General features: G+C 38.2%; 2 protein-coding genes, 1 long non-coding RNA gene and 1 pseudogene across 3 annotated transcripts; 2 read left to right on the top strand and 2 right to left on the bottom strand.

Annotated features, from left to right (window-relative positions):
* The first annotated feature begins 5,763 nt into the window (after positions 1 to 5,763).
* On the top strand, positions 5,764 to 6,878 carry LOC107722200 (noggin-3-like). Its single transcript, XM_016530453.1, has one exon. It carries the CDS (start codon positions 6,203 to 6,205, stop codon positions 6,872 to 6,874), a length of 672 nt encoding a protein of 223 aa, XP_016385939.1. The 5' UTR covers positions 5,764 to 6,202; the 3' UTR covers positions 6,875 to 6,878.
* A 5,659-nt stretch (positions 6,879 to 12,537) lies between these two features.
* Positions 12,538 to 18,723, top strand: LOC107722195 (uncharacterized). Its single transcript, XR_001637781.1, has 4 exons — positions 12,538 to 12,710; positions 16,842 to 16,872; positions 18,330 to 18,432; positions 18,662 to 18,723. It is a non-coding gene; the product is annotated as an uncharacterized LOC107722195 (long non-coding RNA).
* Positions 17,565 to 21,815, bottom strand: LOC107722193 (ectonucleotide pyrophosphatase/phosphodiesterase family member 7-like). The gene is made up of 7 exons (XM_016530448.1): positions 21,793 to 21,815; positions 20,288 to 20,547; positions 19,444 to 19,589; positions 18,681 to 19,313; positions 18,334 to 18,589; positions 17,729 to 17,852; positions 17,565 to 17,638 (listed from the first exon to the last, which is right to left on the bottom strand). Exons 2-7 carry the CDS (start codon positions 20,532 to 20,534, stop codon positions 17,578 to 17,580), a joined length of 1,467 nt encoding a protein of 488 aa, XP_016385934.1. The 5' UTR covers positions 20,535 to 20,547; positions 21,793 to 21,815; the 3' UTR covers positions 17,565 to 17,577.
* A 759-nt stretch (positions 21,816 to 22,574) lies between these two features.
* LOC107722182 (ectonucleotide pyrophosphatase/phosphodiesterase family member 7-like) lies at positions 22,575 to 25,403 on the bottom strand (annotated as a pseudogene).
* Positions 25,404 to 27,292: the final 1,889 nt, after the last annotated feature.

The following is a 27,292-nucleotide window of genomic DNA, read 5'->3' as shown; positions in this document are numbered from 1 at the left end:
AATCTGACCACTTTTGACCTTTTGCACAGGAAGGACCCTTCTTTGCTTGTACCGCAAATTTGTGCCACTTATATAAACAGACATTCATAAATATTTCAATGATTTGGAAGTGGATCATTCTTTTTGTATATTTACCAATATCACAGCCCTCATTTTGTCAATAAAGCCATAGATATTTGAAATGAAATGCAAGTTATGGTCTAAAGACATTACCAAAAAGGTAGTTTGTTTAGTAATGCATCATTAATTCTGTAAAACTATACCACATTAATTTTTGCAATGATTATTACCTAACAGATTCATTGTGAATATAGTATATATTTATTCACATAATCCATATGTACGCCCTATAATTAAGTGAAATAATTTTTTCCCCCAAATGAAAAGGGCAGCTTTCGCAAGCAACATTGTGAATTTGTCTGTTGCAATGTTTTAACAATTTATTACTGTTTGTAGTGTTTTTTACAAAAAAAAGAAAGAGAGAAAAAAAGAAGGAAAGAAAAATTGTATTTGCACAAAATGTTAATTGATTTCCAAAATATATATACTGAATATGTTGCAACTGGAGTTTCTCCTGTGAAGGATTGTAAAAGAAAAAAAAATAAAATCTTCCAGTTAATGTACAGTGATGTCAGCTGGTGCTCCAGATCCTGTTGGTAAAATGCACTGTTCTGACACACCGGTGTGTTCAGTATGCATTCAACACAAGCCCACAGACATGAGGCATTATTTATTATATTCCACCTTACCTGTTCCAGTTAAATCATTGAACTCTTTGCAACTGGCATTCCAGATAGGGTATTATTGTTAAATTATATAGTATGTTTGTCTTGATACCTTTATACTGTGCACAATGCAAGCCAAAACAATTAAAAAGCATCATATCTGTATGTTTTTGCATTATGCATTTATTGATCCAAATAATATATTTCAGTATTGTATTTCTGATGGTTTGTCCCATGTCATAGAAGTTTCTGATGTAACTTGTTTGCTTTTTGTGATGCATCTTGAAAATGACGTTGTGACAGATGTATTTAAGTCATAAAAAATAAACATTCCAGTGTAAATATTTTATGATATGTTATTTGTATTTCTTTCATTTCAGGCCAATTCCAGTATTTTTTTAATGATTTGTTGTTGTTGTTGTTTTAATTAAATGATGGTTGGTTTCAGCATTTGGCTCACTGTAGATTGGTTTAATAATTAGGAACTGTTAATCTGTTAAACAGTGTTGAATACAGATTTCAAAATAGTGAGAGACATTTTATAAATATATTTGTAATACATTTTAATAATTATACATTTTACAATGTACTTTATATTATGTATTATAATAATTATATTTTTAAAATCTGTTTATTTAGATGTGTTTATTGTTTTTATATAAATTTATGTGAATCTTAATTTGCAATGTTAACAATTTAAACAAACAGGCCAACTTATAATATATAATTATGAAAGGTTAATCTTACAGTGGTTGAATACAGATTTTAAAATACAGAAAATTACATTGTACAAATATTTAACTTAAATAAATATATATGTAATTATATTTTTATAATATATTTTTTATTCTTTTTGCTGTTTAATATTTTTATAAACTGATATGAGACTTAGTTTGCAATGTTAACAATTAAACAGGCTAATCAAAATGTATAATTATGAAATGTTAATCTTACAGTGGTTAATCTTACAGATTTTAAAATGCAGAAAATTACATGTTATAAATGTTTTTAAGTTATAATAATTTATAATAATTGTATTAATTATATTTGTATAATATATTTTTATTTTTTTGTTTTTTGTTTAATATTTATTTATTATAAATTGATATTTAACTTAGTTTGCAATGTTAACAATTTAAACAAACAGGCCAGTCAAATTGTACAATTATGAAATGTTTTTCAGAGGTTGAATACAGATTTAAAAATAAAGAAAATGACAGTAAAACAGAATACAGAAAAATATATTTTATGAATATTTTTTTTAATTATTTTTATAATATATTCATGTTTTTATTGTTTTTGTTATAGATGTGTTTAATATTTGTATAAATTGTTACACCCTTGGACTGCCCCTGTGTTCCGTGTCTTGTGTTTTGCTCCCCATGTGCTCCCCATGACCCAGTTTCTCCGGTGTTTGATTGTGTCCATTGATTTCAGGTGTTTCTTGTCAAATCCCTCATTTAGTTCCTGTATTTAAACCCTGTGTTTTCCTGAGTCCTGCGTCCAGTCTTATACGTCAATTCCCTGTGCTGCGTGTGTGTTCCTACCTGTGAGTCTTTGTTGGAGTTAATAAAGACTGTTCCTTGTAAATTCTCCGTCGTCTCCACACTCCTCGTTCCTACACAGCAGCATAACCGTGACAGAAGACTGGACCCAACTGTAAGCGGTGCCCCTTCTCCTAGTTTTTGTTTCCGTTTTTAGGAAGTGTTTTGTTTTCCGTTCCCCTTTTCGAAATTGAAACCACCGCAAGATTCGCCGAGATCTTCCTTTTGTAGAATTCGCCCGGGAATTCTGCGGGCTCTTCATGATGATGGCGTTGGATGACGCCACGCTTAATTCATTGTTCTGGATCGGGGCCAATTACCATCGCCCCTGTGGACCTCCCAGACACCACTGGACTGAGCTGCAGGGAAGGTATCCTCCGGTGTCTGGATAGCGTTCGGCCCCGATCCAGAACCAGCTCTGCGTCAAGCCCGCCGTCTGCTCCGCAGTCAAGCCCGCCAGCCGCTGCACTCTCAAGCCCGCCGGCCAATTCACTCCCAAGCCCTTAGCTGACAACAGCTGTCTCCTTCACCTCTGCTCAAAAGAGGAGAATGCGGAGAAAAGGACTGTCGGCCCCAGCCCTTGAGTCCACTCCAGTGTCAGCTCCAGCCCCTGAGTCCGCTCCAGTGTCGCCTCCAGCCCCTGATTCCGCTCCAGTGTCGCCTCCAGCCCCTGAGTCGACTCCAGTGTCGGCTCCAGTACCCGAGTCCGCTCCAGTGTCAGCTCCAGCACCCGAGTCTGCTCCAGTGTCACCTCCAGCCCCAGAGTCCGCTCCAGTGTCGGCTCCAGCCCCCGAGTCCGCTCTAGTGTCGCCTCCAGCCCTTGAGTCCACTCCAGTGTCGGCTCCAGCCCCCGAGTCCGCTCTAGTGTCGCCTCCAGCCCTTGAGTCCACTCCAGTGTCGGCTCCAGCCCCCGAGTCCGCTCTAGTGTCGCCTCCAGCCCTTGAGTCCACTCCAGTGTCGCCTCCAGCCCTTGAGTCCACTCCAGTGTCGGCTCCAGCACCCGAGTCCGCTCCAGTGTCGGCTCCAGCACCCGAGTCCGCTCCAGTGTTGGCTCCAGCCCCCGAGTCCGCTCTAGTGTCGCCTCCAGCCCCTGAGTCTGCTCCAGTGTCGCCTCCAGCCCCTGAGTCCGCTCCAGTGTCGGCTTTAGCCCCTGAGTCTTTGTTTGTGTGTATGTTTGTATTTAAAACTGAACTGACTGCATGTTAGCTACAGTGAAACCGTAACTTTCAAATCGAGCGTTCAAATTGCTCTCTTGTTAGATCATCAAAGGTCTTCACAGGGAACTAAACAAAAACAAATTACATTTTTATCTATCTGGGTCATGAAAGAATCAGGAATATTTTGACCTCGAGCTGGGAGGCCTTCTGATCCGTCATTAAGATTAAGTGAACTTCAGAGTCAGATCAGACAGTGATGGTCATGGAGGCGTGACTGGCCTTTGCACAGATATTCCACGAAAATCAAAGGACAAATATACCTCCAGATGATTTGAAACACGCAGATCTCGCGGTAAGTTAAGGGAAAGAAATGAGAATGTATGTGTACATTGGAAACAAACTCAAACTGTGGCGAATATTGCTATCAAGGAGACGATCTGATGATTAGGTCCGGAATGACGCAATGTTCTCAATTCACAGCTAAAATTGACAGGAGCCTGTTTGAATACGGCATCTAATTTGCTTGTTTTTTTGCTAATTTGACACCTTGCTATGTGTCCAAACACACACTTCCATGGTAACCATTGTAACACAGTTAAACAGTCATTCGTACAAATTACAAGACAGAACGAAGGAATCCACAAAGTATAACAGCATACATCAACTGAGCTGCAGTTCACAGGTTAAGACACTTATTATGAGTGACATTTAATACTAAGTATGACGTCTGTTCATCACAAATGCATTAATCAGTTTTATGTTCATATGGAGGACTCTGGAAAACAGCATAGCTCTTTATTTGGCTCTCAGAAATGTCTCTGTTCACCGGTAGACTGTGCCGGTCCTGCGTTCTGTAATTCTAGCTGGAGGACAGGCCATTTTCAAGGGCCACAGATTCCTTCGTCACTACAGTCGGTTGGCAAGCTTATCTCAAAAACATAATTTCCGCCCACTTCCTTTCTTTTAAATAAGAACTCGCATTCTACTGGCGCCGGACACTCGCTGATACAAGAGCAATCCAGGAAATTGCTCTAAGGTCAATTTAAACGTTAAAGAGGAGCACAGGAAAATCATAGGATGTCTGAATGCAACCTTGTCATTGGAAGAGAAGCCAAAAAAGCCATTTCATGTGAACAGTGGCACCCACTGATTTTATTTCAGAATGTGTTTCAGAGTAAGCTGATATCAACTGAGAATGATTTAAACAGAACAGCACACAGCTCACTTTTATCAGGCCTACATATAATGAACACTTCAATAAATCTTTTAATAAACTTTTGTGGTCTGCATCAATTTCAAAATCACTTGAATGCATCTGCCATGAAAATGTCAAGGTGGTGTAACTGTGCGGAAAAGTCTAATTTAAAGGCTGAAAATTGGAAACGTTGATATCTTTTTAATCTTTTATTAGCATTTATTTAAAAAATAAGGAGTGAAGCAGTTTGTTTTAAATAATTTTTAATATTTTAATAATATTTGTTGACGTGAGAAAAGCATAAAACTTGAATACAAAAGTTTAAGTATACACTCCCATGTGTTCCAGGTGCAAGGAAAAGTATTTTAATGCATTTTACTTCATGGTTAACTGAAATGTTTAAAACAAACAAACAAACTGTATAAATATGTTTCAAAAATGTATAAAATTTACTACAAAGATTACATTTATAAGGACACGTGTTTTAAATGGGATGTTTAGAATATCTCTCTTTTTTACTTTATTTGTCACTGACAGTTTTTTAAAAAGGTTTTATAGGAGATATAGTTTTATATGTGTACTAAATACTTGTTCTTATACGTTTTATATAAGAACAATTATATGAGTGAAATAAATGATGATTAAAATGTTGCTTCAAAATGAATAAATGAATGAATGAATTTGTCCACTTTACTTTGCAGTCTAGTTCACCCAGATCCTAAAGATTCTGCTGTCATTCATCTCTTGACATGTAATTAATGTGCGCGCGCACCGGCAGAGGGCGACCAACGATAGTCAACCCTCCGGACCCCCTTCTACCCCACCCACCTCCATACCCCACTCCCGGTCCATCCCACCCCCCTCCCTTCCCTAAATAGAAGGAGGTGTCGTGGAGCTCTGGCAACAGACCCACAACTGAGAATGGGTCTTTGGGTTCTATCGCGACCCGCAAGGATAAATCAGACGAGCCAGGAGATTCTCAGTTGCCCGTCACCCACCAGAAACCATGCGGATCCTCAGACACCAGGACTCCGGATTCAGACGCGAGCCACTCTCGGTCCATCCCACCCCCCTCCCTTCCCTAAATAGAAGGAGGTGTCGTGGAGCTCTGGCAACAGACCCACAACTGAGAATGGGTCTTTGGGTTCTATCGCGACCCGCGAGGATAAATCAGACGAGCCAGGTGATTCTCAGTTCGGCGCCCGTCACCAGAAACCATGCGGATCCTCAGACACCAGGACTCCGGATTCAGACGCGAGCAGCCCGCGAGCTCAAAAAGGAGACCGGGTCCGGCTGAAAACGCATGATGCTGTCATGAGCCCTTCTGCTGATGGGAACCTGTGCGTAAAAGCGGAACGAGACGCGCGGAATGACCACAAATTAGACACTGACACAGGCTTCTTGGATGTCCGATCACATTTACGCGCGAAGTGACATCGAGGATAGTGCCGTTTGAATTGAATGAACACTTTCTAAGGAGATCGCTCGTGGAGAGACACCGCGCGCGCTGGAGCCTGCGCGCTCACGGCTCGCCAAAAACTCAAGCGAACACTTAAGCGCGAGGATTAATCAGCCGAAAAGATGGATAACGTGCCGTATTTTCTGGCTACATACGTGCTCATATTCTCCCTCGGATTCAGGATAGAAGAAGGGATGTGCCAACATTACTACCTCCTCCGTCCCATTCCCAGTGACACTCTGCCTTTAGTGGAACTCATAGAGGACCCGGATCCCATACTGGACCCTAAGGAGCGGGATCTGAACGAGACCGAACTCAGAGCCATACTAGGCAGTCACTTCGACCAGAACTTCATGTCCATCAGCCCACCAGAGGACAAATATGCAGGACAGGACGACCTGAACGAGTCTGAACTCTTAAAACGTCCCACCGGCACCATGCCCAAAGAAATCAAAGCCATGGAGTTTGAGATCCAGCATGGGAAAAAACACAAGCCCAGTAAGAAGCTCAGAAGAAGGCTTCAGCTGTGGCTGTGGTCCTATGCCTTCTGTCCAGTGGTGCACACATGGCAGGACCTGGGGAACCGATTCTGGCCCCGCTATGTGACGGTGGGCAGCTGCTACAATAAAAGGTCTTGTTCGGTCCCAGAAGGGATGGTTTGCAAACCTGCCAAATCCAGCCATTTTATGGTTTTGCGATGGAGGTGCCTGCAGAGAAAGGGTGGGCTCAAATGTGCCTGGATACAAGTTCAGTACCCCATTATATCAGAGTGCAAATGCTCCTGCCCGAACTGAAATAAGCTCCGTGCTCATTCTCACATGCACTGTCCAGTGTAGGAATGTATATTTGATGTATATGTGGTGCCATTTTAGGTTACACTTTACATTGGTGTTCATGTTGCTGTGTAATTTCATACAGAAGTACTGAGTGATGCTTACGAAACTTTGTGTACTTAACATGTGATTCTTTTGTGGAGCTGCTTGGTATTATAGTCATTATAGTAAATAATTATAGTAATATGTCTAACATAGACACTGTAATGTAAAGTGGTGCCTGATTCATTTATAAAAAAAAAAGAAAAAAGGTCAGTATTTGCCTATAATATCCAGTGTCTACTGTAACTTTGGTTGTAATGTAACTTTATACATATTTATGTCGAAGAACATTTCGCATTCAAAGTGCGTTTATTGAAGGAATTCCAAGCTTTTTCCATTATTCGGAAAAAATACTTTATCTTTATACACCTCAGATGGGAGAATATAGATTACAGTCTTGGTGTGCTGTATATAAAAGGGGAATGGAAAATAACTGCTCATGTAAATTAAAAAGAAACTATTTATTCTTTATGTCCATGTAGTCGAAATGCATTTAAAATAAAACCACTAAAAATGGCATGAACTGTTTTTTGCTTATTTCACTTGCTGTACATACGCAATCTGCTTAACATGCACTGCATGCACTGCATGCAGAAAACCCCGCCACTATTTATAAAGCCCTCCACGCTGATGTGATGCTAATTGAGGTGATATTATTTTAATATGACTTATGAAGTCAAGTCTGGATCGTAATGGACAATTGGTAATTCGTATTCCTCGGAGGGAGTGGATCAGTTTCTTTGTTTTGTTTTTTTTCCCTCCAAGACGCCATTCCGTCCTCAGACAGTCTGAAGGGTCTTTGTAAAAGGATTAAAAGTTAAAGACCTTCATTTTCAGATTCTTTCATTTAATCTGTGTGGCGCCTGAAACACATGCTGGATGGATGATCACATGTAAAAACATTCTCTGCTCTGTCTGCTGCCTAAAGTCCATTGGCATGAAAAGAACAACTTGACCTCGCAAAGGAATGAGGATACTGAATTTCCGCTCTGTATCGATTAAGTTTAAGCTCCTTTTTTGACAACGTCACATAAATGGCTTTACATCTATGACACACATTACACTGCAGCATTTTAAAGAGTCCAAAGAGTGAAATTTTGCTTAGAGTAAATCTCAGTCAGGGATCATTTATGCAGAAGCTTCAACGTAACAGCTAATACACAGCTTTAAAACCAAAATGAAACGTTCCCTCATGCCAAAAGAATGAATCCGGCTTTTGTTACATAGATTTTGATTTAATCCAGCAGCACATTGTCCAGCATCACTTGGTTTTGCACAGTAAGGAGGGTTTACATGAAGGAACATTTCATCTTTATACTTCTCAGCTCACCACAGAATAAAAACATAGTCTGTTCCTCCAGTTTACCAATAAACTAAGATTATGGACCTGTCACTCTTCTCTACTTAACAAGAAATGCTGTGTGCCAATGTCTTTCTTTCTCTCTTCATGAGGCAAATTTTCACACAGTGATCACTGGGCAGCACCATGCGTGGTTTTCAACACCAGCTTAATGTACCTCAATCTGCAACGCTCAAACCTAAACGCTCATAGATGCTCTGAATGATCCCATTTCATCGCTCTCAGGGCATCACATCCCAGGAGATATAACTGGAAACTTCATCTCGCATAGTAACATGCCACCCAAGTTCTGGAGTTCATCCAGTATAACTAACAATCAGGTGTGAGGAACAGTTGCCCCCTTACACGCTGCACCCTTCCCGTGATGAAAGCCAGTCTGGCCACCCAGGTGCTTTTTTTGGTTTTTTTTGCACAGACACTCCCTTAAAGAGAAAAGCCTCTCATTGGTCTGAACCTTGTGCATGTTTCCTGGCGACTGGACCAAATAGCTGGCGTGCAGAGGATGGAGGAAACCCAAACCAAAGGAACTTGGGGACGTGAGTAGGTCCGTGGGCAACACCAATGAGTTGGAAACTCCTTGCTAAATAAAGAGCTCCAATATCACTCGTAAATATATATGCATAATGATTTAATGATTCAGAGTTTAAAGTTCATACAATGTCCACTAAATGTAAAATTGTAGAACATGATAAAGCCATGATAAAAAATATTTAAATAAAAAAATGCAAAAATTATTATCATATTAGAGAATATGACCTGTAAAATAAAGACATTAATAATATTTAGCCATACATATGTTTTGGCTAAATGTCAAGTCTCAAGCCATATATATATAAGCACACCTGATGCTCTTTGGAACATTCTCAAATCATGCTGGATATCATATACATTAAATATTAAATATGAAACATTTAACAAAGTCTCGGGCTTTTGGATCCCACCGTATAATATAGATATATACATATATATTTGTTTTTGTAGCCTATGCTGTGGAGCTCCATTAGCTTTTTGTTTGTTTTCTATATTAGACACATTTTCATTTCTACTTTTAAAGCTGGACCAAATGAGCCTCCAAAAAACAGAATCAGCCTCCAACTGTGAAAACTTATCTGTAGAATTGAGAAATGATGTTGTTTTCAACTTTGGCAGTGAAATGTGTCACTACAGCCTTGACTTGTCAACATTTCTCATATTTTATGGGAGGGTGACATTCAAAAACAACATGTGGTAAAACTCTTTATTATAGCTTACATTTACAGTTATGCGAATTATGTCAGGGAGAGACATGTATCAACATAAGCCTCAGGCTGATGTCTGTCACTACTCTGCTACAAGGAAATTCACTTCATTTTACAATCATTGTTTTTCTCTCTTAAAATCTCAATAGCATTATATTGTAGCCCATTCTCTGTGTGTCTTGGACGTCATTAAAACACTGTTGTTAGGCACCTTTGAAAATGGCCAGGTGTTATCGGGGTATCTGAGTGTGCTCTTGAGGATGATATCACCAAGAAAAAGGTCAGCGTGATCTCAAGTTCATACCAGAGATCATAGCGATGGGGTCAGGGGGATGATTGCATGTCAGATGTTGGAAGATCAGAGCTATATTTGCAGACGTGCAGGCTCAAACTGACTTTGAAGTGTAAGAGAGTTGTACCAGATATGATTAAAATATGTCTCCTTATTAATGAAAGTGGAACATCAATGCGCAATCATCTGGACCGCAAATTGATCCAAATCCAAAAAGATTAAAATGCATGCAGTTTAATTTTTTTATTGATTTTTATATAGAGTCGTATTGTTTTTTTTTTATTGTTTTTTTATTATTATTATTTTTTTATATATATTATTTTTGTTTTGCAACCTTGAATTCTAGTTTCCTACTAAAAAAAAATAAACTAAAAGCTTATCTTGTGCATTTTACCTCAAGGTTGACAGATAGAAATGCCTAAAACCCCTACAGCCTTCAGTTTGAGCTCAAGTTCTCATCATTTCTCCCCCTGCAAAACACTACACAAACATGAGGGATGGCAAATACTTGACTCAACTGAGGTTTAATCAAACCGCAAGCTTCATCTCCCTTTTGTTCCTCCTTGCTTTTTTTCCCCTTAAGACATTGGCAGCGTAGGCCTATAATTTCCCCCCAATCGCCAGGCCAATGTGGGCTCTGTGCCATCGTTCCACCCATCTCTGTCTATATTGTAAAGAACGAGCTTGTTCCGTAGCAGAGGAAGGATCTCTTCTTCTGTATTCATAACGCTTTGAACAAACATTTTAATCCTTTACTGAAAGACAAATCTCTGTGTACGCAGTTGCCACCCGTATGCTTCGTTCTCAATATTTTCAAGTGTAGATCAGGTTCCTCCGTTTGAAATTTCACAGTGCTGTCGTCATGCTCGGCTGCTGCAATAGATATTTACAGGAGATTAGATGAATGTATAGAGGTTTAATTTGTAATGAGGTGGAACAGATCACCTTCAGTCCGCATGGAAATAGTATTTTGTTTGTGTTCAAGCTAATTAACATCATGGAAGCTCATCAAGAGCTCAGCAACTGAGCCACCAGGGAAATCTGTGGCAAACTGAACAGCCAAGGCCCAAAATCTCGGTCTTACGCTGTCCAGATCAATTACTCACATAATTTAGGAGTTGGATTGAGAGGTGTTTTTGATGGCGGCACTGACACGGGCCGAAGTAGGAACTATTTGTCCTGCATTGATTCTCCACGCAAAAGCGGGATCCATCACATATCGGCCTGTGGCTGTTTGAAGGAGGTTGGACTGGTGTTGAAAGTATTGGCAAAGCTGATCCATAATAAATGCACCCAGCTGACTGTGGCGCCGCTCTCGCGTGTGCCTCTGCACATGAGCATTGCTTTGTGTGTGTGTGTGTGTGTGTGTGTGTTGGGTGAGACAGCATGTGAGTGCATGTTTTTGTGTCTGTATATGTAATGGAATCAAAGTTTATAATTCCTCTTGAATGATAGCCCCACTATTTATTTCCAAGTGCAGGCTCAGGACTGAAATGTTATGGATCACAGCCTTTCTTAACATGAGAAGAGGTGTAACAGAAGATGTGAACAGTCGTAAAGAATACTGCCATTAAATGTCTCGGCTGCATTTTCCAAAGTAAACGAGTGGTGTTGTTGATGGATAGAGGCGGCAGGAGAATTGCTAAACCGATTTTCGAAATTAATTAATCTTTTATTCTTTTTCTTGTGTTTCACCGCCAAACAAAACAAACATGTAGCAAATGGTTTATCTAATTGTTTTAGAATCTGTCAGGCTGTCATGTCTGACTCAGGCCTGACCCTTATTCAGTGAACGTACTGACTTCATCCACTAATACATAAATATATTTGTATAATATTAGTATAACCATGAAGAGTTAGTATAATATATTAATGAAAGCATTAAGACAAGGCATGTAGAAGAACTGCACTTGCTCGTGGATTTCATGTCACATATTTCAACCAAAATTTAATCAAACTCTATCAAACCTCTTTTAGCAGCATTCATTTTCTTCTAGATGTAAATCTCATCCAGAAGGACACATCAGAATCGCTTTAGATCAGTCGTGATAATTTATTATGGAGTGATCAATGCCATCGTACCATGAGGCATGTAGACATTTCTAGCATCCTCTGTCTGTCTGCCAAGCACGACGCGCCCCCCAGTGGTCTATATAAGAACTCGGATTAATTAAGTAAATTCATAGACAGGTCGGACACCGCACAACTGTGCCATGTTTGTATCTAGCTAGTATGAATCGCTAAAAATGTATGACTTTCTAAAACTTAGAAACACAGGTATTTGTCTGAGGCTATTCACTACCCTTCACATCACATCCACAAATAGATGGGTTAATTAGCCTATATTAGGCTACATTTATATGTTTTAATATAGTGAAGAAAAAAAAAATACAACACCACCATGTTAACAAGACAGTATATGCACTTTGTTGACACTCCATTTCCATAAAGACCGATTAATTCAGCCTGGAACACTGAACTGAGCCTATAGGGACATCATAGTATTTGTCATCACCCCATATTGCTGTAATTTATTTGACAAAATTATTTTCAAATTGTTGCTATGTAATTGTTGCGTTTAAGCCGGAAGAGAAATTTGCCGCCAAAAAGCCCCTTGCGGCATCGATTAAAAAACCACAAGTAGGCCTACTCAATACAAAAGTTACACAATTACAAAAGTATTAGTGCAGTGTAGACATATAAACAGTCTATGTATACATGTGAGCATACAGTATACATAGGGCCTACATTCTAAAGTGTTATATATAATATAAATAACGTAGAATGAATGTGGCCTAGTTATGTTTAATGGCAAGTCATAGAAACGGATTGCTTGGTCTACTATCAGCTCTCCTTCATGACCAGGTAAGTCAGTACACTCTAAAAAACACTGGGTTAAAAACAACCCAATTTGGGTAGTTTTTAACCCAAGGGCTGGGTAAATATTGGACAGAACACATGTTGGGTTAATTTTACCCAGCAAATTGGGTTGTTTACTTAACCCAGCTAATGGGTTGATTCATTTTTACTATAATACTAACTTATTTTTTTTACTTCAGATATTAAGTAATGTTTACAGATTAACTTAAATCCTCTAAACGTTTGTAAAATACTCCACACAACCACTGGTTTGCATGATAACTTCCTTCATTTTCCTTTATTTATTTACAGCATTGTTTATAGTTTTAATAGGTATATATTGCCTATATTGAAACTCGTTTAAGTAAAAATTAAACATTAAACAGAAGTAATTCACGTGTATTCAACCAGTCTCTGTTATTCTGTTTCCACCGTAACGGCGCTGGTTCTCATGCCCGAGCTGGAATCGTGTTCGGCGGGAAACTGCTAACGGCTAAGACCACCACCCTGCGTTTCACTCTTAGCCGAAATATGCTGCGACTGCCTCCATAACCTGCCCATAAACAAACAGTAAACCACTCTGAGGACATATTTTAGCATCAAAAGTATTTATATTCTGTATCTTTATAAATAAAATCATTTATTTTACGCAAAGCATCAGGCTTTTTTCATCATGCGAAAAGACAGACGCGATGCTTGTTTAGGTGATTCACTCCGCGCCTGTATGATGCTTTGCATAAAATTGAACGATATACAGCACAGTAACGATTTTATAGATAAAATAAAATGTACACAAATCTGTATTTTACCGAAGAAGTGCATAAATTCGATGGCGCTTAGAACTGCTCTTTCCTGAAGAGAACACAAAATCCCTTACGTAAATAACTCAACCACTGGGTTACGACTGACCCAGGATCTGAGTAACACAAAAACTTCCCAAACATTGGGTTGTTACATTTGACCCAGGAGCTGGCAACACAAAAACTACCCAAACACTGAAAAAATAACCCAAAAAATGACCCAAAAGACTCAACCCAGCATTTGGGTTAAAAAAATAACCCAGGATTTTTTAGAGTGTAAAGCAGCTCTTCATAGTAAGCTTCATGTTCCAATTCCTTAGAAGTTTGTCATTGTACACTAAGTCAGCTTATCTGGCTTGTTTTATGGTGGTCAAGTGAAGTGGTCATAGGCCTTTGGGCTGTTCTTTAATTCGTTCTTTATTCACACTCAGAGAGGTTTGGCTCCATTTAGCACATGACTCATTGTACTCTGATTTGACTGTTAATATACGTGAGAATCCATAACCAGATTTTGATTAAACCTTCTTCCAGTAATAATGTTAGAAGGACATAATTTGTTTTTACATTGCAAAAAGCATCTTAAGTATTAGAGCCATATTGTACACCTCACTGCTCGCACAAATACATAAAACCAAACCACACATGACACAGACGAATGGCATAGCTTTTGTGTTCGGCCGCTTTGTGAAAACGATTCTGAAGCGTCTATCCATCAAAGTAGGAATGACAGATTTATGGCTTTACTGTTGAGACCATTTCCCTCTTTACATAGATATTACCTCCTAAATCTTGCAGCTACATTCGAGTTATTCGGCCTGGCAGGCATGAAAGCATGAGGCAAGCATTGGAGGAGAGACCTGCACCCACATGCTGGCACGAGGAGAAGTTATCATGGATTAACGCCTTGTTTCAGCTCAAAGGAATGCCTCATCAGAACTGCTTGGGCGGGACTGTAGGAGCAAGCGAGTGAGTGAGTGAGGATATGGAGGTGTTGAGTCAGTGTTTCCATAGCTGCGTTGGAGAAGAAAGCACGGCGCATTTTCTGTGCAGTGACACCTCATTGACAGGTATGTCAGAGAGGTGTGCTGGTGTCCAGAGCCAGGCGGCCGTACCATAGAGCTTGTCAGAGTAAATCTGTCGTCGCAAGCCCCTACAAGGTCTCACCAGAGTGCGAGGCGACACGATTCTTGTCCGCCCCCGCAAGACAAGGCCGCGGGAAGACATGGCGTTTAACCAAGACCACCAGTGCATCTTGGCCAGTCCTTGTGAAATAGTTTAGATGGTTTCAAACCTCATCCACCGAGGGTTTTATTGGATAGACCACAATAAAAAGGCTCTATATTTGAATTTCAATTTATATGACTGTTCAAATTAATATAAGACGACTATTTCGGTATATTCTGCCCGTTGAGAGGAATAAAGGCGGCGTTCAAAAAAGCAATACACTATGAACTTGAAATAGCCCTGGACAAATAGTTCACATGATCCTCTTGATACTCAGTTCTGCATTCCCTTCAGCTCAGCATGTTTGTTAAGCCTCAGATGTAAACATGCTTGTTTCCCGGCTCAACCGTGCTTCTGAGCACTGAGCGTCGCAGACATATGGCGTAGTCGGAGGGAAGGAGAAAATCCACTCAGAAGAATGTGGCTGTTTGACATGTGCTCTCTCTCACAGCTCATATGGATGAGAGCAGAGAATATTAGAGTGGCCTGGTTAGGAGCTGACATGTTGTGATAGAATAAAAGTGCTATGTAGGTCTTCAGAGGGAAATTCCCAAGTGTTTACACTATGACCGGCCAAAACGACAGTCGTAACAAGGTCTCAAGAGCAAGCACAGTAGTTAACACTTGTCTCCTCTATCTGTCGTTACTGACAGATCCAAAACTGGGTAAAGTTTAAAAGGATACATGTGTGTATTGACAAAAGGGAATATTACATGTTCAGTATAAGCTCCACTGAAAGCATTTGTGGCATAATATTAATTACCACAAAATTTCAATTAATTTATTTAAAAATGCAATTAATGATATAATGGTGAGATGCTTACAATGGAAGCCATTGGGCCCATTTTTGAAGGCTTTAAAAGCAGAAATGAGCAGCTTATAATTTTATAAAAGATCTTACATTAATTATATTAAAACTAAAAGTTGTTCTAGTCAATTTTATGGTTTCATTTTCATGTCGATTAAGCTGTAAAATTGCATATAACATTCCATATACAGTAACTGCATATAACTATAGAAAAGGTTAGTAAGCGATTTACATTATTTTTCTCACTGAAATCACTAAAGAACTTGCGTCACAGTTATTATAGTTTACTCAAACTAAAACCATTGAAAGTATTGCTACTTGAAATAAAATTAAAAAAAACCTTAAACATTTTATTTCAGCTTGTTGCCAAGGCAACATTTCTAATTTTCATGTAGTTTAACTTGATGTACTAAAACAACTAAAACTGAAATAAAAATTAATGAAAACTATATAGACATGAAAAAAATACAAAAAAACGAATAAAACAAAAAAACAAAACAAAATTCAAAATATTAATAAAATACAGTATACTAACATGATGTTAATAAACTATACTAGCACCACAAGGATACTAAAATGCACATTGTTTACACTTTGTGGTGATTATTGTAAGTTTAAATTGGGCCCCATTCACTTCCATTGTAAGCAACCTACTGTAACCCAGATGTTTACTTTTTTTGAAAGAAAAGGAAGGACGTCAAAATGTATTTTTGTGGATTTCAACATTATGCCACAAGTCTTGTCAACTGAGTTTAACTTTTAATATGCTTAGCTTTAATATGTCCTCTGAAAGACGTCTCATTGACTGTAGTGTGATAAATTTCTGCATTCAAGACTGTTGCTTTAAAAGTGCCCTGCATCCAACAGCATAAAGGATGATCTCTGCAGACAGGAGAAGACTGTGTGTCCTGCAACCGTAGTAGAGCAATAGACAGAGACGGAGAGACAGAGAAATGTTATTACACTGGAAGATGGATGGGAGTCTGGCGCGCGTGCCAGGGGGAGACTCCACATTTCCAGACTGGCTCTGCTCTGGCCGGTGACTGAGTGTGTGTATGTGTGTGTGTGAATGTGTTTGGAGGGGGCTACACTGCAGCACACTGTTCAAACTGTTTATGCATACCAGCCTGCTCTGAGTGCCTCTTTGTCATGAGCTATTTACTTAAACTTATTTTGGGAAAATTCCACATGACTGGACTGGGATTTCACCATAAATCATTGAATCTGCAGCTTTGTGTAATGATAACTTCTGTCAGTCATTTAGTCCTCCTAAGCTCCTTTTCTGCTTTGTGTTTTTTTCCATAGAACCGACTGGTATTGTGCAGCCTATTGTAAGGTGAGTTTGCATGCAAGGGGATTGGAAAACATGAAAGTCTCAAGACTTGAGTAAATAATGTGTGATTGTTATCATTAACAATTAGTATTTACTTGGATGCAGTTGGTTTACATACTGTCACAATTGTTTTGAGTTTGAAAATACTCACTATTTCCACTAGATGGCATCAGTATATACTATATAAAATATGCTGCATATTAATCAACATAAGGCAGTGAAGCGTCTGAGACAACCAGTCAAAATGCTTTTATTTTGCAGTTTGCTTTAAAACAATTTAAAACAACATTTTTTTATTACAAATCATAAGCATTTCTAATTTAAAACAGTTTTTTTTAATTATATTTTCAGCATTTCTAATTTAATGGAACATTTTAATTACATTTCATCAGCATAACAATATGAATGAAGGGTTAATTGAAAAATGTACATGAACTTCTAAATATCTTAGTACTGTACAGTCTGTTCCTCTTTTCTTTTAATGACACTTGTACTCAAGATGCCTTGACATGAATACTTAAATATGAAAATATGAAAAAATACTAGAATAAAATTTTTTTTCTCTTAAACTTACTTACTTGCTTTATTTATTTATTTATTTTATGTCCAGGTTTAAGCCCTGAATGTTGTCTCAATGTGGTCTCAGATTTTTTGGATCCCATCGTAGTATTAAATGACAAGCAATTCAAGAATAAGTAAATGTCCCTCTTAGAACGATGTTTGCTTGGAGTCAGCTTTTATCTGATCCTCATCATCCATGACTTTCGCTCTGTTGGAGAGTGAAGGTAAAGTAATACATCAGATTTTTAATTGGTAATGTGCTGAAAAAAAATATTAAGTCTTAATGTAACTGTCGTACCTCATATTCACTTTCCATCTTTTATACATGTTGTAGGGTGTAACAACCATAAACACAAGCAATAAAAATCCAGCCACAGCAGCAAGACCAACGAACACGTTATGAAGAATTGACTTGGGGACCTCTACAAGAAAAAAAAAAAGATTGATTGATGACCTGTAACTTATGTAATTTGTGATAAGATGATGATAGTGTTGGTTCATGGGATCATATGGTGAAGGACAGGGTAAAAAATACTTTCCTTGCAGGTTTTTATCCATTTGCTGACAGAGTGATACAGTTTGATGGTATTATTAGTTTGAATGGTGTAATTTACTTAAAGTTTTATCAAGATACCTTATCAAAATACCACATCTGATGACTATCATGATAAGTTGTCTTTAACTGTCAAGATAGTTAAGGGCAAAGCAGAGATTGTGTCTGACATTATATAGCAGTTTATTGGTATTGTCTATGATTTAATGATCATATGTTCTAAAGTATGATTATTTTCACCTCTCAAAATAATCAAAGTAATTCTTATCTCGGACCTCTAAGATATTAAATAACATAAATATTTGAATTATTTGGTCAGATATGTAAGATTTGTACTTTTATTTAGATACCTCCAGATTCGCCTCCAGAATCGCATGACTCTCCGTTGGATATCAGCATGTGTCGAGTGTTATCCAGTGACCCGTCATTGATTTCTGGCTTTATCCCCAGTAAGTGGCACATTAGAGGGTAAACGTTGACTGTCTCAAATGGTCCAACCAACAAGTTTCTGTGGAAATCTGGTCCTACTGCCCTGAAGAAAGGCTTCATGTCCATGACCTCATTGTCATAGCCATGTTCCCCTTTATTGGTCTGGAATGTGTAGAACTGGAAGAGCATTTAGAACATATGAAATGATCACATATAGCACAATGTTTTCCATGTATATGTCCATTATAGGTGTTTACTGAATCCTCACCCCATTGATGACATATCCTGGGTCTGCGTAGAGAACGATGGGAAGGATGCGTGGATGTTTGGAGTAATGTAGTCGAGCAGGCATGTCCTCTTTCTTGTAAACGTGAAGGTTTGGATGACCTCCTTTCAAGGCTTGATAAACCTTTTCAAGCATCCCTTCTTTGGGCAACAGCAGCCCAGAAGGTCCATAGTCCACCATGTGGAATTTCAGATCTTTCAAGGAGAATCCTGGGATGTCGGTGAGTATTATCTCTTTTACTTGCTCTCCTTTAAAGACAGTGCTCATGCCATGGTCAGCTGTGATGATAATATTCAGATGGTCACTGAGTCCGTGTTTCTCAGCAGTTTCCCTTATGTAGCCCACAGTTCGGTCAACTTTCTTGACTGCCCAGCGGCGCTCAGGTGAATCAGGCCCGTACTTGTGGCCGGTAGAATCTGGGTCACCAAAATACAAAGTGACAAAATCTAAGTCTTGATCTTTAAACCATTCCTTCATGACCTTGTCCACGTTCTCCTTCCATGCCGTCTCATTGGTGTAGTCATAAAACCTTGGTTCCACCTCCTTCACTTGGATTGTTTCTTTCTGGTAAGTTGCAGCAGTGCCAGGGAAGTGCAAGGATCCTGTTTTTTTACCCTACGAAAGGACACATTTACAAGTCAGTTTATATCTTGTTTAAAGCAAATATATATTAGGATGTGATATAGTATTTTTATTCTTATTTGAGATGTACTAAAGCTTTTGTGTCAAGCTTTTTGAGATGTACCTGTCTTTGAGCAGTGATCCAAATGGGTAGAATGCCATTATCCCAGTATTCATCCACAAACTGTGTCATGTAGTATTGTTTCTTCTCTTGAGTGGTTGTGTTGAACCAATTGTTATGAATCACACCATGGTTCTCAACGTACCTTCCTGGGAAAAATGTACTTTTTAGTGTCACTAATTTTATGAGTTATGGGTTATCAGGGCTGTACGTTAACTTTTTTTTCACATAGCACTGGTGCTACAGAGGTTGAAAGTTTTGTAGCACAGGCCAAAAAGTTGTAGCACAAGTATAAAACGTCTGTTATCATGTCTGAAAACAAACACAAGTAATGGAGTTCATCACTTAAACAGGCACTGATGTTGCGTGTTAGAACGAGCCGTTTTAGGTAGGCGTGGCTGACTCTTAACTTTTATAAAGAATATCTCTTTGGATTTTAGACTTTAGTCTTTGCAACTTTACAGATCTTCTTTATGCACCAAGAGCTTGTAACACTCCAAAGAGAAAGGAAAAATTGAAATCGCATCATATGACTTTAATCTGCATGATTTTTATTATTTCTTTACAGTGAATTTTGCGCAAGCAAAGAACAACCTTAACTTGGCTGCATAAAGACACATTTAGGCATTTTTTTTTTTTTTTTTTTAGAAAACTTTATATGTTTCTGCTTTTATATATTTATGCCAAATGTTAGCATGTTTACATATGCAGGTATATATTCAGCGGTCTGATTAAGAACTAATTCACCATAGATATCTACACTATTGGAATGTAGCATGTATCTAAAACTTGCAGTTTGTATCTATTTACTTTAAATTATGTATTGCTGTTGTCTTTTTCTCCTTACCAGATAACAGAGTGAAGTGTGTAGGACTGGTGATGGTCAGGAAAGGTGGAGTGACATATGCTGCCTTGACTCCTTCCTCAGCCATTTTGTCCAGGTTTGGGGTGTCCACATCTCGGTCGTAGTCCCACCTGAACCCATCAAAGCTGATTAGTAGCAGTTTGTTTTTGCCTGTAGTGCAGTGATCTCTGACTGGAGCAGAGAGAGACTCAGGGAATATTAGCAGCAAAACGCTCAGTGCCAATAACATGACAGGTATTCCACTACTACAGTTGATGTAACAAACTTGCTTCTCTCTGGATGGTCTGATGGTTGTTCCTGATCTAACAGCCTCAGCTTTTGACTGATCCTTTTGTCTTTGTGTTTTTTGCCATCCCTTTCTGCACACTAAAGTTCACACTATTGATGTTTATGAGATGAATTTCATGCTTATGCTATCTTTTGATATCTTATCAAGTGGCTTATCAGGAGTTATGGGACAAAAGCAATTATACAGCTCTTTTCTGAGCAGCGTTTCTAAGATTTACAGCTCACTGCTTATAAAATGAAACATGGTGCTTTATATCAAGGCTGTATTGTGTGAAGGTAAAGATAAGTGTCTAACCATTCATTAGACTCATTGCCTAAGTGAGTTATTTATCTATGCTTGTGCAATTGGGATGGAAAAAAACTAAGCATTTGGACTTTAATAATCAGACAGTGCTTCAAAAGGTGAGCTACAGTATAGAATGGAAGCTGCATAAGGGCTGTTTCTTTGCAAAAACTTTCTAAGTGTGAACAGTACTGTGGCCCTTGAGTTGTTGACTAATTTCTGCTCTTAACCAACTTGGGAATCATCCCTGCTGAAATGACCAGCACAACTTGCTGTGTTTTGTTCCCACCAGCCTTCTTACCTGGCACACTGGATAACCAGCTTCACCAGCTGGACCAACACTAAACAGCTTGGACATTCCTGCTGGTCTTTTCAGCATGGAGTCCTGCAGTCTAGTTCTTTAACCAGGTTATGTTACGTTATGCACGGTCATTGATGACAAATGGTATTTCCATTGTTTGTAACCACACAATATTTATGCATATTCTTCATATTATTTGATTCTGAAATGATGCACATTTGAAATTGTAAATTTGTGGCCCAAAGGAATGTCTATGTTGTGAGTATGGTAATGCATTTGAGTTTCATATTTCATGTAGTTTCATGTTCCTAATCTAATTTAGTGTAATCCTCTAAATTGTGGTTCAGACCTGCACAACAGTCAGGAGTAATTTTGTACCGTTCTTCTTTATAAAACTGTGGTGTGAATTGTTCTTTTTTAGGTCATTGCGAAGCATTTCAATTGTAGTTGAAGTCAAGACCTTAACTGGGCCACTCTATGGTGTTTTCTTCTGTTTGAGGCCTTTCTCTTCTCCATAATTTGCTCATCCTTGATGCATGAGTATATTTCACTGGCTTCTATTATGTTCAGACCATGTGAAACTTATAAGTTATGTTATTATGCAAGTTATGTAGCTTTTATGTTGATTTCAACAGAAAATTAAGGCAGAAAAACTTTACACTCTCTCTCAAACAAGAAAATAAAGTAATACTCTTTGAAATCAGGGTTTTGAGTTAAAAATATTTTATTCACTCAGTATTTAATTCCTGTTTCCTATCATTATATTATGTAAGATTAGCACCTATAAAAATACTAGACAGATGTTTTAGTTTTAAACTTGTAGGTTTCATTTACATAATCTTCAGTGCCTCAGATTTGCAGTCCAGTTTCTATTCAGTGGTATTACAGTATGCAGAGCAGTGGACACTGATATTCCTAGACTCCCACTAGATGGTTTGAACACCACTGACTGACACACATACACATGCTTTGCATGAGCTTGCATTACTGGTATTGGTAATTTCATGATCTTGACCAAGGCTTTCAATAACTGAAGTGCGAATGCCAATATGGCTGCATTCGTGTGATACGCATTTACAAGTCACACACATTTTATTTCATGATGCATTTTATGATGCACTCTCCCACCATCACATATAGTCAAATGCTAGCTGTTTGAGGGTATGGTAATGTATTATGATGACTATTGAAAACAAATGTACATACAGTAAAACTTTTGGACATAATAAGAGGCTCATCTTATGCTCTTCCATTATTAATGTAAATAATGATCCACCTCCTTTATATGATATTAGAAGTCTGAAGAACAATATTGTCGACTTTCTTAAAAGCAATAGAAATTCTGCAGTCTAAAATTTTTGTCTTTGACCTTTTAAGGAAAAATTAATTTGTCCCTCTTAGAACGATGTTTGCTTGGAGTCGGCTTTCATCTCATCCTCATCTCCTATGTCAAGAAACGCATCAGATCTTCACAAAACAGAAAAAACTGTTCCAAAAATAACAAGTCTTAATGTAGCTCTGTGCCATACTTTGGATTAATTTTGCATCTTTTATATCCATTGTAGGATGTAACAACCACAAACACAAGCTATAAAAATCCAGCAACAGCAGCAAGACCAGTGAACACATTCTGAAGACTCGACTCTGGAAAATCTGTGAGAAAAAAAGGGGGGAGTATTGTGAATTAAATTTTAATAATTTTTATTGATTGACCTGAATGTTATGTAATTTATGATAAGATGAATTGGTTCGCAGTGCATGTTAATATAATTAATATAGGGTTGAAGAGCAGCACCTACTGTATATCTTATCAAGCTAACTCAGATAGTATGTTTTATATTATAGACTAAATGGGACAAAATATCAGCATGATGTTTAAATATTTACCTGTCAACAAACCATTTTTATTTTCATTTTTATTTTTATTAAAACTTTTATTTAGATCTACCTCCAGAATCGCATGACTCTCCGTTGGATATCAGCATGTGTCAAGTGTTATCCAGTGACCCGTCATTGATTTCTGGCTTTATCCCCAGTAAGTGGGCACATTAGAGGGTAAACGTTGACTGTCTCAAATGGTCCAACCAACAAATTACTGTGAAAGTCTGGTCCCAGTGCCCTGAAGAAAGGCTTCATGTCCATGACCTCATTGTTATAGCCATGTTCCCCTTTATTGGTCTGAAGTGGGTAAAACTGGAAGAACATTTAGAACATATGATCACATACTGTATAATGTAATGTTTTGCATGCATTATTGTTTATTGTGTCCATTACAGGCGTTTACCGAATCCTCACCCCATTGATGACATATCCTGGGTCTGCGTAGAGAACCTGGGAAGGATGCGTGGATGTTTAGAGTAATCTAGTCGAGCAGGCATGTCTTCTTTTCTATAAACGTGAAGGTTTAGATGACCTCCTTTCAAGGCTTGATAAACCTTGTCAAGCATCCCTTCTTTGGGCAACAGCATCGCAGAAGGTCCATAGTCTAACAAGTGGAACTGCAGTTCTTTGTAAGAGAACCCTGGGATGTCAGTTAGAACTATTTCTTTTACTTGCCCTCCTTTAAACACGGTGGTCATGCCATGGTCAGCTGTGATGATTCAGATGGGCACTGAGTCCGTTTTTCTCAGCAGTTTTCTTATGTAGCCCACAGTTCGGTCAACTTTCTTGACCGCCTCACATCGCTCTGGATAATCGGGCCCGTGCTTGTGACCAGTTTCATCTGGGTTGCCAAAATACAAAGTGACGAAGTCTAAGTCTTGATCTTTAAACCATTCCTTCATGACTTTTTCCCTCCATGCCGTCTCATTGGTGTAGTCATAGGCTGAATTGTTTCTTTCTGGTAAGTGGCCGCAGTGCCAGGGAAGTGTAAGGATCCTGTTTTAAGACCCTAAGAAAGGACATGTGAGATTTAGAGTACAACAATAACTGTTTCAAGTGTAATGTTGAATTATTACAATTAAAAATCATAATTGCACTAATGTTTCCAGAAAGATTATGGTGGTCTGCTATCTTGCTCTTAACCTTTTCAAAGATGTATTCTGAAGCTTCAGTTAAGTAATTTATTGTCTGAGATGTACCTGTCTTTGAGCAGTGATCCATATGGGTAGACTGCCATTATCCCAGTATTCATCCACAAACTGTGTCATGTAGTACTATTTCCTTTGTCGTGTGGTTGTGTTGAACCAATTGTTATGAATCACACCATGGCTCTCAATGTACCTTCCTAGAAAAAAACAAAACAAAAAAAAAACAGTAAACATTCGATTGTTGATTCTATGAGTTCTGTATGCATTTTGTGTGCACTTTGAATGACATCCATTCTCATCCATATTTAAGGAGAAGGTGAAACATAAAAAATGTAAAACAGTAATAATAAAAAATGCTGAAATGAATTTCACATTAAAGCATTTTCATTAAAATCTCACTATTAAATAAATACCACTCACTAAAATACCACTATTAATTATTTTATAATACATACAATATTGTAATTTCATATTAAACCACCCATTTTGCTGGAAAAATCTAATCTCTATTAATTATTTTAGAATTTAATATAATATTCCATTTTGTATTAAAATGTAGCATTTATATAAACATATATTTTTAAAAATAAAAATATGCTATTTATTTTAAATAATACTCGTTTTTTAATTTCATAGTAAAGTACCCACATTTCCATAATATAATATATTAAACATACACATTTCCATAAAAATATCTGGTAATTATTTTTAAGTTAAATAATATCGTAAATCAGTCAGTGGTGATTAATTACTAATGTATCATAAACATCTTCACTATTGGATACAACAGGTGTTATGTAACTGTTTAACTTGATATGAAGAAGCTGAGGCATGTATTATTATTTGACATAGGATGTTTAATTTTTAGGGTCACTGTAAATGATCTAAAACATTGTCTAAAAAATCATCTTAGTCTTTTCCTCCTTACCAGATAACGATGAAGTGTGTAGGACTGGTGATGGTCAGGAAAGGTGGAGTGACATATGCTGCCTTGACTCCTTCCTCAGCCATTTTGTCCAGGTTTGGGGTGTCCACATCTCGGTCGTAGTCCCACCTGAACCCATCAAAGCTGATTAGTAGCAGTTTGTTTTTGCCTGTGGTGCAGTGATCTCTGACTGGAGCAGAGAGAGACTCAGGGAATATTAGCAGCAAAACGCTCAGTGCCAATAACATGACAGGTATTCCACTTATTATTGTTTTTATACAGAAACAGTCTGATCATTATAAATTTCTCAGCTGTCAGCTCTTGGACTTATTCTTTTGTCCAGGTGCTTTGCCATCGGTTTTTGCAGACTTAAGCTCACATTATCATTGAGGTTTATGGGAAGGATTGCGTGTTTGTGTTATCTTGCATTATCTGACAGTCTTATCAGAAGTTATAGGGCACAGGCAAGTACTCAGCTCTTTTCCTCATAGTTTTATAATTCATTTATAGTTCACTGCTTATAATATTAAATAAAATGTAGGCTATATGAAGTTTATGTTGTACAAATTTAAGTTTCTAGTTGGTCAACTATATTGTAAAATTGGTTTGGAATAAAATTTAGCATCATTTTTGGTGACCTAGTGTTCAGGCTTCACCATTCATTCCCACAACTCCATCCCCAGTACTTGAACAAACAGTCTGTTTAAAACATGGGCTTTAAGAAAATCACTGAGGGTATGTGTGTGACACATTATTGAAAATCTTTAGAACCTCAATTTTTGTACTGTTCATAGTGTGCTAACGTGTACCTGGCCTTACTTTTTTGTTGTTTCCCAAACTTTGTCCTGAGGAGTTTTAAGAACGAGTCCATATTTTCCATTTGTACCGTAGTCAATTTACCTGATGGTTGCTTTAACAGACGCCAACATTGTTACACCTTGTTCTGCACGAACTTGTCCACCAGAGGGAGCTGTGTCTTTGACTGAGAAATACACTAACTCAGTTCATTGCTGAGATTCAGTGCTGTCATGTTTAAAATTAATCGATGCATTAATGAACGTTGAAAAAATAATTTTAGGCACAATTTGTAACAGAGGTGTAAGGAATAAAGACACATTGAAAATGAATAAATTCAGGCTGCCTTTATTATTATTATGGCATAATTTTCATTACAATAAAATGTACAATTCATAAATAATGATTTCATGGGGTCTTTACAAATGTAAAGAGAGCGTAGTCCTGCCTTTATATCAAGATGAATGATCAATATGACAGACTGTAATCATTTTGAGATATATGTTGTTTGAAACTTTTTGAAACTATATGTAAACTCTGTTACCCCGGAGAATACCGAACAATGAATTGAGTTCTTCAGCTTTAAAGTTAAACAAATGTTATTTCTTTACTTTTCAGTCTCCCCCCTTTAAATCCTCTGTTTTCTGTGCATGTCTGCCACCTCCAGAGCTTTAAAGGAATTCCGGGAATAGATTGGCTCTTATAGGCCTACACGACAGGAACCTTTTGGGTAGTCATTACAGAAATCTCTGGGACAGCTGTGGCAGGAACTCCTGGACCCCTGGGAAGACACCAAAAGCCTTAAAATGGTGCTTAATGATTCATATGTATCCAAATGATTACCTTTACCTAAAATAAATGGTGGTTGAGGATCCTATTAGAGCCACTTGATGGCGCCAGACACCTTTTAGTTTCAGTCCTGGTTACCTGCAGGAATCCTGTCTGTAGTTCTGTGTGCTGAAATCATGAAGGAACCGAACAGGACAGAATTAAAATCCTACAGGTCAGGGTGTTTTGTCATTACATTCACAATTTTGCAGTAATGGTAATGAACGTTAAATGGCAGAAGTGGTGTTGTCTAAATAAGCGGTAGGTTTCCAGCCCACGCAAACAAAAAGCTTGGTTTAGATTGTCAGGTTAGGTTAGCCTACTCACACTAGACACGGTTGCCTTGAACCGAGCGCGAGTATCCCCCCTCCCCACTCCCCCGCTCCCCCGCTCCCCCGCTAGCCTGCACTCACACTTGCACTAAACACTCACACTAGGCACGGTTGCTTTGAACCGAGCCCGAGTGCGATTATCCCCCCTCCCCACTCCCCCGCTGGCCTGCACTCACATTCCGGGCCGGAGCACGCTTATGTCATGT

Source organism: Sinocyclocheilus rhinocerous, unplaced genomic scaffold (genome assembly GCF_001515625.1).
Source record: "Sinocyclocheilus rhinocerous isolate Xijiao unplaced genomic scaffold, SAMN03320098_v1.1 scaffold334, whole genome shotgun sequence".
Taxonomy (NCBI): domain Eukaryota; kingdom Metazoa; phylum Chordata; class Actinopteri; order Cypriniformes; family Cyprinidae; genus Sinocyclocheilus; species Sinocyclocheilus rhinocerous.
The sequence above is the reverse complement of the archived record's forward strand: the minus strand, read 5'-3'. Positions and strand labels throughout refer to the sequence as shown.